General features: G+C 50.3%; 1 protein-coding gene across 1 annotated transcript in view; it reads left to right on the forward strand.

The window, feature by feature from the left end:
• Window positions 1-14,390, forward strand: part of TMEM266 (transmembrane protein 266) — a 144,952-nt gene that overhangs the window by 106,736 nt on the left and 23,826 nt on the right. Inside the window, exon 9 of the mRNA XM_060005550.1 lies at window positions 5,203-5,392. Coding sequence (XP_059861533.1) covers window positions 5,203-5,392 — 190 coding nt within the window. The remainder of the gene's footprint in view (window positions 1-5,202; window positions 5,393-14,390) is intronic.

The raw sequence follows: 14,390 nt of genomic DNA on the forward strand, positions 1-14,390 counted from the left end.
AATGCTACAACTATTTTGTCCATCTTTTCCCACACTTTTCTCTAACTGCTTTATGATTTGATAATCGATCCCTTTTTCCTGCTTGTTTGCATGAATAGTAATTCTTATTGTACGTTACACATTGTTGATGCATTTTAGAGGTTCTGGGTTATGTTATCTTTCTCTAAAGAGTTGGCTGTCTGACAGTGAGGCATTTCCGTAGGAGCAGGGGATGGCCCTGAAGACAGCACCAAGAATTAACTGGCCCTTTCACTTTGTTCCCTCCCAGTTACAGTCCCAGAGCCAGCACAGAGCTTGTTATAGACCAGAATTCAGCTGCTCCGTTAGCCTTACTGAACACACAGTGAAACTGAGGCCCAAAGAGGAAAGGAGACTTACCAAAGTCAGAGTGAGGGAGGGGTGGTGGGCTGAGAGTTGAGGCTCCTCCTCCAGCCCTGGCTTTTTCCCCACATGGGGGCCCTCCTGCTCTTTCCTGGCCCCCGATACCATGAAGCTCCCCCATATTCTGTTTGAGCTGAGTCACTTCCATCTCTCCCTTAAGGCTTCAAGTTCCCTGACACAGGGTCTGGGGGGCTGGAAGCCAGAGACATGGGTTCTGGGCCCAACTCTGCTCTGATGCACCATGTGGTCCTAGCCTTTACCCCACACTGTCCCCCAGCACAAAAGCCTCCTGCCCATCACGGGGCCTCAGTTCACCCATCTGACTAAAGAGGCCCTGCTCTCCTAGGACCCCTTGACAGCCCTTCATCAACTGGAGAAGCACACGTGGCCATGTTCAGCATATGGGAATCAGGAACCAGGCTCTGAGGGTCCCAGCTAGAACATCCAGACAGTCCCCTGGGCTGTCACAGCCAGTGACCAGAGCTGAGAGCCATTTAGCCCATCTGCAGTGTCTCCGTAAGGAGTCAGCCGTTCCTTCTCAGGGTGAGGGATCAGAGCATCCAGCCACCCCATGCCCTCTGGGTGTGAAGCTTGTAAAAATATGTCCCCAAAGCAGGTTGCCTCCTCCCTCACCCGCATTCCAATCCATGCCCATGCTGACACTTCTACCTCCTAAACAGTCTTCATCTTCATCTCCACTGTCTCTACCCTAGTCCAAATTCTGGTCATCCCTGGCCTGCACTGCTGCAGCAGCCTCCCAGCTGGTATTCCCATGTCCGCCCTGGCTTACCCCCATCCAGTTCATTCCCCGCTCAGCTGTCAGCCCAGTCCTCTCAAGATGCTCGTCTGAATCACCACTCCTCCACCCCTCCACCCTTCTGTTCAGAAGATTTCAGTGGTATATTGTTTCTCTTTAAATAAGGGCTGAAGTCCTTAAAATGTCTTACCATGGCTACAAGGCTCTGCCTGGTGTGACCCCTGCTGACCTCCCCCAACACCTCTTACCTCCCGGTCTCTGTCTCCCAGACACACCGTGCCTCTTCTGCCACAAATGTCACCCAGAGCTAGCCCTTAGAACTCTCCTGGGACATTTGTTCCCTGCAGTGCCGCAGACAGTGCCTGTCGCTTGGGCCACCCAGGACTCACTGTGAAGCTGGGAGAGGCAGTGTCATTCCAATACACATAACAGGATTTTAACGTTTCCCTCGCCATGCTTTACCTGACTTCTTAGTGAATAAGTGAATAAAGGAGTGAATGGGGGAACTACCATACACTCGGGTTCATATTTCTAGCCTAAAACTTATTTCAGTGTACATGCCTATGTCTGCACATGTGGGCTTGGGCAGCCATGGCCTCTGGCGTCTGGCCTGAATTCCAGTGGGACACTCATGGGCAGCTCTGTATCAATTACAAGTTATCAATAATGCATCTGTTCAGAGTGGCCTAGGAGGCCATTAGCTAGGGCTGCCGGCCCTGATGAGCGGCCTTGGAGAAAGTGGGCTGGGTATGCCCATGGGAAGTTCAGATCATCCTGGGCAGGAGGGGCTCCCAGCCCCAGCAGAGCTAAGGAGGGTTGCCTAATGGGCCCTACGTGACATCTGAGACCTTGCTGCGAGAAGGGTGGCTCGAGCCCTCTCCCCCTGCACAGAAGGCCACTCTATAATAAGCTAGTCTCGCTTTCTCACTTTCTGAGACCAGTGGCCCCATTCGAGTACTGGGTTGTTGAGATCCAGGTCTGAACCTAGTCTGAGACCAGAGTTAGGGCCCAGTGTGTGATCAGGATGTGGTCTTAGTATGTGACTTGGGTCAGGACTCAGTGTGTGACCAAGCTTGGGGCTCAGTGTTGGGGCTCAGGCTTTGCCTCAGCTTTGGGTTAAGGTTGGGGCCCAGTTTGTGGCTGGAGTTAGGGCTCAGCCTGAAACCGCAGAAAAAAGCTGGGCAAAGCTGACTGGTTTCACACACTGATTTATTGATTCATTCAGCAGTATTTACCGAGTCCCTTCTGTGTACCAAGCAACAAAACAGGCAAGATCCCTGCTCTTACAGAGATTATATTCTATATTCTATTCTTATATAGATTCTATTCTATATCCCTGCGCTTACAGAGCGGTGAGGGTGGCAGTGGTGTGCTGGAGCTCCCACTGACTCGTGAGAGCCAGCTGTGCACATTTCTTCACAGTTCTGCATGACATCATGTTGGTAGTTTGCAATTGGCCATGGTGGGAGTATTTATACCAGAGATTAGCATGTACTATAAATCAGGCCTCTTTTTTTCTATAACAGCACACTACTGCAGCTGAAGTGACGGACCACACGTGTTTATCTGATCTCCTTCCCCAAACTCCACCGAGATGATAGTAAAGAAAAAAATCATAAACACATAAGAATTAAGAAACTCTCTTTAAGTCCTGTCCATCAGGACAAAAAGGATACAGATTTCAGTGGATTTAGGGAAATGGGGAGTGATTTAGCAGAGTGGAGAATCTGTAACTCTAGTGTCTAAAGAGGCGGATAGTGAGGGAAATGGGCTAATTCCCCCCTCAGTACCCTTTAGAGTTTGGGAGGAACGGGGTGAATGTGAAGCTCACCACAGGGGAGAGGGGTTGGCTAGAAGTCTGTACACATAATATTTGAACCCTCCGTGTCCCCTCCCAAGTTCTGCACACTCCCCCATCATACAAGAGGCAAGAGGTTCGTCCTCTGGAGAAATTGAACCAGAGGGCTCTGCAGGTGGGCACTGGGTTAGGCAGAGGCCTGGGGAGAGGTTCAGGGCTGAAAATGAGGATTAGGTGAAAGTCCTTTCATCTAATGGCTGGACCCTCTGCCCCATTTTTCTGCCCTGCTCCCACCACAGAGGCAGCCAGAGGTGTGTCCTCAGGCAGGAGGCTGAGGAACTCTGGGAAAACCTGAGTGTTCCCAGAGACAAAATTTGTGAACACTGACATTGGGAAGTTGCCCCGATGCCTGGCCACCCTAGTGTTAGTGAATGCTTCAACTGTGTGTTTCACTTTTGTCAAAAGAAAAATAATAAAACATTAAAATAAACAAAAATATCAGAAGGTGCCAAGCAAAATGTAGAGAATTCGAACAGAGGGATGTGATGGAGTGCCTGGGGGGCTGCCTTAGGTCAGGGGTCGGGGAAGGCCTCCAAGAGGGGGAGCCAGCCGTGTGATATGGGACCAGAGGTCCCTGGGAAAGGGACCTGAGACCAACACACACTTCGTGTGTTTAAGGAATGACGAGAAGGCCTGTGTCACAGCGGGAGGTAAAGGGAGAAAGAATGTGGTGAAGTGAACCAGGTAAGCAGAGCCAGAACATGCACCTGTTACGTAAGCCAAGGTCTATGGACAAGGTCTATGGACAAGGGGGTGACATGATGTGATCTAGGTTTACGAGAATCCCTCTGAGCCCTGTTGGCGAATGGACGGTAGAGGGCTGTAGGGCTGCAATCATCCAGGTGAGAGCTGGCAGTGGAGGTGGAGGGAGGTGGGCAGGCTTGTGGTAGCACTTAGGGAGCTGGACCTGAGGGCAGATTGGACGGCAAGGATAAGAGAAAGTGTGGAAGCAAGGGAGGAGATTGCATTTTTTGGGATACAGCTAAAATGAGATGAAAACACCTGAGGGGCAGGTGTGGGGATAGAGCGAAGTGTCCTGTTTAGACTAGGTTGAGTTTGTGACACCTGTGCCCCAATTCTGTGTTGCTGTCAGGTAGGCAGTTGGAGGTTTGATCTGACATTGCAGGGAGGGGCCAGGGCTGGAGATTGGGATCATGGGCAAGTAGGTAATCTCCTAGGTAGGGAGCCCAGGCCCGGGGACTCCCTGGGACTCCTCTACCTGCCTCCCTGCTTCAGGCCTTTGGAGGTTTGACTGGAGGTTGTGGGGTTATGCCAAAGCGATGCAATGTGTGTTTGGAACACTAGGTGGCAGTGAAAGATCTCCTTCCTCCTGAGCCCATGGCCAGGCCCTTCAGTGTCAGACCCAAACTTTGCCTTCACCCAGATGGCCCAGGGAGGCCCCAGCGTGTGAACAGCCGTCTCAGCCACAAACTCAAGAGGCATCTGGAAGCCTCTCTAGGCAACCTTACCCAACAACAACAAAACATGAAACCAAAATAAAAATGTGTGCAGCTTTTTACAAAGCCTTTATGAAGCCCTCAAGTCCTCAGAGAGCTCTGTGGGGTGATAACCCCTGTTTTACAGATAAGAACACACGGCAGTACGCCGCAGGGTGGGAACTAGAGTCCAGTCTAGTCTGGCCAGCCCTCGGAACACCTCCTAGAAGAGGGGATATGGGCGTTGCTGGAAGACAGATGGGTCAGGCGCAGCCCAGTAAGCCACAATGGGCTCCCACCGGCTAGTTACACTGACCCTGAATATTGCGGGGTTTCCCGTCTTCCACTAATCATCAGTGTGGGACGCCAGAATAAGGCTCTTGGGTGGCACGTTTAGGCAAGTAACCAGAACGCATCCCGTTCCCTGACTCCTCTTCCTCCGAGGCTCTTCCCGCAAACCACGGCTGTGTTTCCTCTCACGGCCATCTTGTCTTCACTATGGGGCCAGACTACACAGTATCCGAGGTGAGACACACGAACGTGTTTTTTAGTACTCGGAAAAGGCTCCAGAAACGTCAGAGACTCTTGCGACTAGTGTCGTTGGGAGATTTGTAAGGAACGCCCCCTCCAGCCTTGGGATGCTCAGCCCATTCCTCCCCGCTCCCCCAAGAGCAAAGCGCCCAGACGTCGGGCTCGGGCCGGGTCCACGCCCCCACCCCCCACCCCGCCCCTGCGCAGCCCACCACCCACCGCCCCGCTCTTTCTTGCAGTTTGAGATCCGGCAGCTGCGGGCGCACCTGGCGCAGCAGGACTTAGACCTGGCGGCCGAGCGCGAGGCGGCGCTGCAGGCCCCTCACGTGCTCAGCCAGCCGCGCAGCCGCTACAAGGTGGTGGAGGCCGGTACGTGGGCCGAGGAGACCGCGGATGAGAGCGTCGTGGAGGAGCTGCAGCCTGTGCAAGGTGAGCCCGCCCGCGGCCTCCCCAGTCCCGTCGTGGGGAGCCCCGTCCCCACCCCTGCCCTAGGGCTCTGTGCACAGTTTCCCGGAGTTGGAGCACGCCTCCTGGCAGGACCGTGCCCCCATCTCGGCCCACGATTGTGGCGGTGGCGGTGGTGGTGACCCTCAGATCAGTGCCCCCGGGACTACCTTTCTGATCCTCGGAGAAAGCGTTCAGGTAAGCTCCCTTGACCCGACCTCTACATGATCTCAGTGGCGTGTACTCATTTCATGCCTGTGGGCCACTGGCTGCTTTGCGTGCACTATTTCCCCAGTCCTCGCGGTAACCGCCTGCAGGAGGCTTGACTTTCCTACTTTATGGATGAAGGAACTGCGACCCAGAAAAGTTGTCCAAAGGTGCCTCAGTAATAAATGGCAGAGCTAGGCTTCCAGCCAGATGCCTAGGACTTTCCTACTGGACTGCCCAGCCCACTAGGGCCCAGATAGTAAGTTCAGGCCTGGGGCCCAGAACAGCCCAGAACCTATGCTTTGGGGATGGTAGTAAATTGATGGGCAGGTGATGTTGGTGGAAATGGGAGTGCCGGCCATACCCTGGGGCGGAATCCTCTGTAGAAGACCGACCAGCTGTGTCACCTTGTAGAGGGGAATTAACCTTTCTGGGTCTTGGTTTTACCAGCTGTCAAATGGGAACAATGCTGAGCTTTTCCCACAGGGTTGTTGTGAGGCTCCAGGAAGCAGGTGAAAGTGGCTTCCAGAATTGCAAAGTAGTCCTGCAAATGTCAGGTGGTATTATTTCGTGATTGGGGGTGAAAGTACCCTCACCTGGTGATGCAGCCGTGTCAGGTTTGGGCCTTTGGGAGGTTTGGAGAGATGTGTTCTCATGGGCTCAGGCCAGGAATCAGCCTTGGCTCAGGGGGCACAGCAGGGGAGATCTGTGGTCTTGCTGGAGCCCCGGGGGAATCCTGGGAGCCTGAACATGAACGCTCATGTCTGAGTCCTCCCTGCCCCAACTTGCACCTGAAAATGTTATCACTAAAATGATGGTTAAGGGATTTCTTCACTTTACCAAGATATTTTTTAAAGTATCGATGTCCCCTAATAATTCAGAATACATTTTTGGGTCCCCATTTTTTACCTAAAGGTAAGGGAACTAAGATTCATCAAACTCCTCCAAGAGAAGCTTTTTACAGTGTGATTTCATTTCGTCCTCACACCTCCTTTCTCTCATACGGAGGAGGAAACTCAGACCCAAAGAGGTCGAGAGAATTTCATGGGGTCACACAAAAGAAATGGAGGTGCTGGGCTTGGAACCGAGGCTGTGGGATCCTAAACTCCAGCTTGATGTGGGGCCCGCTTTGCCTTGGCGTGCTGAGTGCTCCGTGCCAGGGCAGCGGCAGCCAGCAGGGCTGGGCAGGTTGGGCAGCAGGAAGCCAGAGCTCCAGACTGCCACTCCCCGGCTCTGTGATTTGGGGCTTCCGTGTTCCCTTCTGCAAAGTGGACTCATCACTCCAGCTGTCTGCCTTACAGGAAGTCTGGGGAACTGATGGATGTGAGAAAGCTCTGTAGGCTGTAAGGCACTGTGAACAGGTTTTGGGGAGCGGGGTGATTGCTATTATGATCTTTTGAGAGACCTTCCAACCTTAGAACTGTAGAATTTCGGGGGTAGGAGGGACTTCTGAGTCCAGCTCTTCAGCTGATACGCTAATCCCATCTATTACACCTGCCAAGAGTTTTACCTTCTTCTAAGAATAGGTACCCCGAACCTCCCAGAGAAGCCCATGGCAACCCAACATCAGATGGCTCTGCCTGTTAGAAAATTCTTCCTCAGGCTGTGCTGAGGTCCGCCCCCGGCACCCACCTCTCCCACATGGACGAAGCTTTTATATATAGGCCTGGTGGGTGCCCTCCCAGCTGAGATATCCTTTCGGAGACTGGCCTCTGAGTGTTTTCTCCTCCAGAGACTGTCACCTGCATTCCCACAACCAGTCCTCAGGGGACAAGCTCTCCAAGTTCTTGCTGTTCTGCCCCTCCCTGAGCATCCCAATGTTTCAGTCACGCAGTTCTTGGGGAGCTGCAAGACCAGGGCAGAGTGTCGAGGGGCCACCCCTGCCTTTTTTCTGGACCCAAGACCCCTGTGACAAGGCGAGAAAACTCCTGAGCCTTGTGGTGGCTGCCTGGCCTGAGCTCACAGGTGACCCAGGCCCACATGGCTCTGTCGAGCCCCATGTCCCTGCAGCCCATCCTTGGGCAGCGCACTTTCTGTACCCCCGTGTGGATTTTGACATTCATTTGTGTTCAGCTGTAGCTTGTTTGATTCCTGCCTTTACTCCGGGTTTCTAGGACTTTGTAGATCCTGACTCGTCACCAGTTCCTTCCGGTTTTACTGCCTACATATATCGTGAAACATTCCCCTTTTCCATGTGCACTGTTCAGCCTTCCTTATCTCTGGACCTCGGCTGGCTCCCTGACCTCAGCTTTGCCCCCATAGGTGCCCTCTTCAGTCCTTTGTCCCCCCCTACACACACACAGTCATCTTTCATAAATCCTTCATGTCACTCCCTGAGTTAACACCTTGGCTGGTATCTCCTAGGGCTGCCGAAACAAAGTACTGCAAACTGGATGGCTTAAACAACAGAAGTTTACTGTCTCGCAGTTCTGGAGGCTGGAAGTCTGAGATTAAGGTCTTGGTAGGGTTGGTTCCTTCTGAGGGCTGTGAGGGAGCATCTGTTTCAGGCCTCTCCCCCAGCTTCTGGTGCTTTGTTGCTAATCCTTGGCATTCCTTAGCTTGTAGAAGCGTCACTCTGACCTCTGCCTTCTCTTCACATGGTGTTCTCCCTCAGTGTGTGTCTGTGTCCAGATTTCCCTTTTCATAAGGACCTTAGTCATGTTGGGTCTGGGGCCCATCCTACTCCAGTATGATCTCATTTTTTTTTTTAATACATTTATTTATTTTTGGCTGCATTGGGTCTTCGTTGCTGTGCACGGGCTTTCTCTAGTTGTGGTGAGCAGGGGCTACTCTTCCTTGTGGTGCACGGGCTTCTCATTGCGGTGGCTTCTCTTCTTGCAGAGCATGGGCTTTAGGCGTGCGGGCTTCAGTAATTGTGGCTCGTGGGCTCTAGAGCGCAGGCTCAGTAGTTATTGTGCACGGGCTTAGTTGCTCTGCAGCATGTGGGATCTTCCCAGACCAGGGCTCAAACCCGTGTCCCCTGCATTGGCAGGCGGATTCTTTTTTTAAAAAATTAATTAATTTATTTTTGGTTGTGTTGCATCTTTGTTTCTGTGCGAGGGCTTTCTCTAGTTGCAGTGAGCAGGGGCCACTCTTCATTGCGGTGCGTGGGCCTCTCACTGTCGCAGCCTCTCTTGTTGCGGAGCACAGGCTCCAGACATGCAGGCTCAGTAGTTGTGGCTCACGGGCCTAGTTGCTCCGCGGCATGTGGGATCTTCCCAGACCAGGGCTCGAACCCGTGTCCCCTGCATTGGCAGGCAGATTCTCAACCATTGCGCCACCAGGGAAGCCCAGCAGGCGGATTCTTAACCACTCTGCCACCAGGGAAGTCCAGCCTCATCTTAACTAATTATATATGCAACAATCACATTTCCAAATTAGGAAATCACAGTCTGAGGTACTGGGGGTTAGGATTTCAACATATGACTTTGGGGGGGAGGACGCAATGACTCAACTCATAACAGGTGGCATATAAGACCCTTGATGGTCTTGTCCCAGGCTGGCCACTCCCCCGACCCCCGCCATCTCATTTCCTTCCAGTCTGCACTCTGTCTTCACTTGCACTCTAGCTGAGTGAAACATCTTTGCGTTTGGGAAGTGTTCTGCGCAGTAGTAAGTCTCTGAGCCTTTCCATATGTTGTTCACTGGCAGGACAGGCCTCCCTGCCAAACTTCTTTAAACATCCTTAAAACCCGTCCCAGAGTGAGCTCCCAGTCACCACGCCCTTCTCTTGAGACCTTATACGATCTCCCACTAGGCCCCAAGTGTGCCAGGTCGCTCCCACACTTTATCTTCGGCGCCCACTGCGCCTGGCCCTCAGCAGGCTCCCCTTAAAGTCTGTTGCATGGAATGTAATCTGCAAGCCCATAACTGATCGAAGAACAAAATAAGGCTTGTGGACATCACTTGTTTCCCTTGGGTCCTGCAATCCTGGGTTTTCTCTCGGAGCTCGGGGGCATCTGGCAATAGCCCACTCCAAAAACCCCACTCCTGGCTTTCAGCTCCCCATGCTGGTGCTTGTGGAATCCAGAATAAAAGAATATAATAGAACAAGAATAGAAGAATCTTCCTTTTGAAAGTTCTCCTGGAAGTCAGTGGCAGCTGTTGCCCACTTTGTCTTGCTTTCCAAGGATGCGAAGAGCAGGTTTACAGTCTCCTGGTCCATCACAGGACCTTCCTCCTGATGGAGCAGAGGGGGCTGGAGCAGCCGCTTCCTCGCTCTCCCTAGTGGTCAGCCTTCTTGCCCTGCCCATGGCAGCTGCTCACCTGATGCTTGAGCCTGCCCGGTGCTGTTCTGTCTTCAGCTGAGCTCACCTTGAAACACCTGAGCTCAGCTGAGCACCTCCAGTACAGCCACACATTCTGCAGCACCTCTCTGTCTCTCTCATCAGGAGACTGAGCTCTTGAGATAACAGCATGGCCGTTGCTATCCCCCAGCCAATGACCTCCAGACCCTGGACACCTGATGCCACATTTGGATTCACAGGGAGTCAAGATCGGGGGTCAGAGAGTCTGCAAACAAACAAAGCCTTTAAAATAATCCCACACATTCTAGTGCTGTGAAGCTTTGAGTGCCTCCCTCTCTACCCTGTTCCTCCTCTCTCTGCAGTCCCCATAGTGGGCAACTTCCAGGAGGAAGTGGAGGGACACAGAATAAGAAGGGAGAAAGTGACTGGCTGCATGTGCCAGCTAGGGTGTTATGGGGTCTGTGCTGACCCTCCCGGAAACTAGAGGCATGTCTGAACGAGGCACTCAGGCCTCCCATAGAGGTGGCAAACGTGCACCCCTGGGAGCAGTTGCAAATGCCCTTCCCATCTAGTCCTGTCTCCTTTATCTCCTCTGTGACACCCCCTACTTCCCAGCTCTCTAGATGCACACCTGCCTGCCCCAGCCCACTCAGTAGAGCACAGCGCATTCCTGGTCTGCCACTTGATGGCCAACCCCCAGAGCTGTCAATAGAAAAGGCAGTGCCTCTGAGGCAGAGGGCAGAAGCCTGGGGGGCTAGCAAGTGGCATGCGTGATTCACAGCCTCAGATGGGCCAGAGAGACAGGGCACCCCAGCTGATCTCTCTTGGACCAGGAGCTGTGTCCAGGGAGGGATTTCCACGTCATTAGAAATTATGGCTAGACAAGCTAGGGGCTCTCTGGGCCACGCTGGAGACGGAGAAAGGTCAACGTTCATTGCTCACCATGACCTTCAGGCCAGCGAGGGTCCTGAAGCTCACCATATCACACTAGTACAGACCATCTGGGGATTAACCTGCAGGCAACAGCGATAAGTCTCAGGACCCTTGGGCAAGGGCCTTGCTCCAGGGGGGGATGGCAGCCCAGGAGGGCGGGAGTGCCATCCTCAGCCCGGGCAGAAGCGGCTCCTGCAGTCTCAACAGTTGCCAGCAGGTCACAGTCAGACTAATGCCGACCAGCTTCTGTTTAAACTTGCTCCAGCACAAATCATTTTTAAAACCCAGGCAGCAAAGTTGCAGGCTTTGGGGCCTGCCAAGTTCACAGTGCCCCTGTGTAGTCATTAATACTTCCCTCCCAAATTTATTAGTCTTGAAGCTCACCCATAACTTCTGAATTACAGCCCCTGGTGGGAGTGCCGCAGCTTCCACCATATATCACAGTGAGCCTCGGTGTCCCCCCGTGCTGCACCAGCGCTCAGAGAAACCCCTCCAGAGGTGCACCAGGCCTGCAGAGCTGGCACCAGTGTTTAACCTTGGGAGAGGAGGGGCCTGTGTGCCAATGGAGGCAAGCCGGGGTTTCTGCCATCACTGGCCTCCTGATGTGTGTGCCTGATGGGGGCCCCTGGGGACCCCGGGGAGCCCCGGAGCTGTAGAACTAGAACTGGGCAGCGAGGCAGCTGACAGGGCAGAGCTGGTGTGGGTGGTACTGAGGGAAGGACGTGGGTTTAAGACTCAGGGCTGGGTTTGAATCTCAACTTGGCCTTGAACAAGTTACTTAAACTCTGAGCAGGTCTGGCTTTATGGTGGGGTGACCCATACAGTCACCGAGGGCCTCACATTTGGTTCGATGCTCTGCTGTCACTCTTGAAATTCTTAATGCTTTTTTTCTTTCAGTGAGGTATAATTGACATATTAGTTTCAGGTATACTAGGTAATAATTTGATATTTGTATATACTGCAGTCACAATAACCCTGGTTAACATCCATCACTATACATAGTTACAGAATTTTATTTCTTGTGATGAGAACTTTTAAGATGTATTCTCTTAGCAACTTTCAAACATAAAATACAATATTAACTATAGTGACCATGCTGTATCATATCCCCATGACATTTATTTTATAACTAGAAGTTTGTACCTTTTGACCTCTTTCACCCACCCATTTCACCCACCCCCCAGCCCCTGCCTCTGGGAACCACCAATCAGTCCTCTGTATCTGTTTCTTTTTAGTTTTGTTCTGTTTTTATTTTCTATTTTATTTTTTTAACATCTTTATTAGAGTAAAATTGCTTTACAATGGTGTGTTAGTGTCTGCTTTATGACAAAGTGAATCAGCTATATGTATACATATATCCACACATCCCCTCCCTCTTACGTCTCCCTCCCACCCTCCCTATCCCACCCCTCTAGGTGGTCACAAAGCACTGAGCTGATCTCCCTGTGCTATGCAGCTGCTTCCCACTAGCAATCTGTTTTACGTTTGGTAGTGTATATATGTCCATGCCACTCTCTCACTTTTCCCCAGCGTACCCTTCCCCCTCCTCGTGTCCTCAAGTCCATTCTCTACATCTGGGTCTTTATTCCTTTCCTGCCCATAGGTTCGGAAAACCTTTTTTTTTTTTTTTTAGATTCCATGTATATGTATTAGCATATGGTATTTGTTTTTCTCTTTCTGACTTACTTCACTCTGTATGACAGACTGTAGGTCCATCCACCTCACTGCAAATAATTCAATTTCGTTTCTTTTTATGGCTGAGTAATATTCCATTGTATATATGTGCCACATCTTCTTTATCCATTCATCTGTCGATGGACACTTAGGTTGCTTCCATGTCCTGGCTATTGTAAATAGAGCTGCAGTGAACATTGTGGTACATGACTCTTTTTGAATTACAGTTTTCTCAGGGTATATGCCCAGTAGTGGGATTGCTGGGTCATATGGTAGTTCTATTCTTAGTTTTGGAAGGAACCTCCATACTGTTCTGCGTAGTGGCTGTATCAATTTACATTCCCACCAACAGTGCAAGAGGGTTCCCTTTTCTCCACACCCTCTCCAGTATTTATTGTTTGTAGATTTTTTGATGATGGCCGTTCTGACTGGTGTGAGGTGATACCTCATTGTAGTTTTGATTTGCATTTCTCTAATGATTAGTGATGTTGAGCATCCTTTCATGTGTGTTTTGGCAATCTGTATATCTTCTTTGGAGAAATGTCTGTTTAGGTCTTCTGCCCATTTTTGGATTGAATTGTTTGTTTTTTTGATATTGTGCTGCATGAGCTGCTTGTATATTTTGGAGATTAATTCTTTGTCAGTTGCTTTGTTTGCAAATATTTTCTCCCATCCTGAGGGCTGTCTTTTCTTCTTGTTTATGGTTTCCTTTGCTTTTTTTTTTTTTTTTTAACATCTTTATTGGAGTATAATTGCTTTACAATGGTGTGTTAGTTTCTGCTTTATAACAAAATGAATCACTTATACATATACATATGTTCCCATATCTCTTCCCTCTTGCGTCTCCCTCCCTCCCACCCTACCTATCCCACCCCTCTAGGTGGTCACAAAGCACCGAGCTGATCTCCCTGTGCTATGCGGCTGCTTCCCACTAGCTGTCTGTTTTACGTTTGGTAGTGTATATATGTCCATGCCTCTCTGTCGCTTTGTCACAGCTTACCCTTCAACCTCCCCATTATCCTCAAGTCCATTCTCTAGTAGGTCTGTGTCTTTATTTCTGTCTTACCCCTAGGTTCTTCAGGACATATTTTTTCCTTAAATTCCATATATATGTGTTAGCATACGGTATTTGTCTTTCTCTTTCTGACTTACTTCACTCTGTATGACAGATTCTAGGACCATCCACCTCATTACAAACAGCTCAGTTTCGTTTCTTTTTATGGCTGAGTAATATTCCATTGTATATATGTGCCACATCTTCTTTATCCATTCATCCGATGATGGACACTTAGGTTGCTTCCATGTCCTGGCTATTGTAAATAGAGCTGCAATGAACATTTTGGTGCATGACTATTTGTGAATTATGGTTTTCTCAGGGTATATGCCCAGTCATGGGATTGCTGGGTCATATGGTAGTTCTATTTGTAGTTTTTTAAGAAACCTCCAAACTGTTCTCCATAGTGGCTGTACCAATTCACATTCCCACCAGCAGTACAAGAGTGTTCCCTTTTCTCCACACCCTCTCCAGCATTTATTGTTTCTAGATTTTTTGATGATGGCCATTCTGAGTGGTGTGAAATGATATCTCATTGTAGTTTTGATTTGCATTTCTCTAATGATTAATGATGTTGAGCATTCTTTCATGTGTTTGTTGGCAGTCTGTATATCTTCTTTGGAGAAATGTCTATTGAGGTCTTCTGCCCATTTTTGGATTGGGTTGTTTCTTGGTATTGAGCTGCATGAGCTGCTTATAAATTTTGGAGATTAATCCTTTGTCAGTTGCTTCATTTGCAAATATTTTCTCCCATTCTGAGGGTTGTCTTTTGGTCTTGTATATGGTTTCCTTTGCTGTGCAAAAGCTTTGAAGTTTCATTAGGTCTCATTTGTTTATTTTTGTTTTTATTTCCATTTCTCTAGGAGGT

The sequence above is a fragment of the Delphinus delphis genome, chromosome 2, assembly GCF_949987515.2.
Source record: "Delphinus delphis chromosome 2, mDelDel1.2, whole genome shotgun sequence".
In the NCBI taxonomy this organism is placed as follows: Eukaryota; Metazoa; Chordata; class Mammalia; order Artiodactyla; family Delphinidae; genus Delphinus; species Delphinus delphis.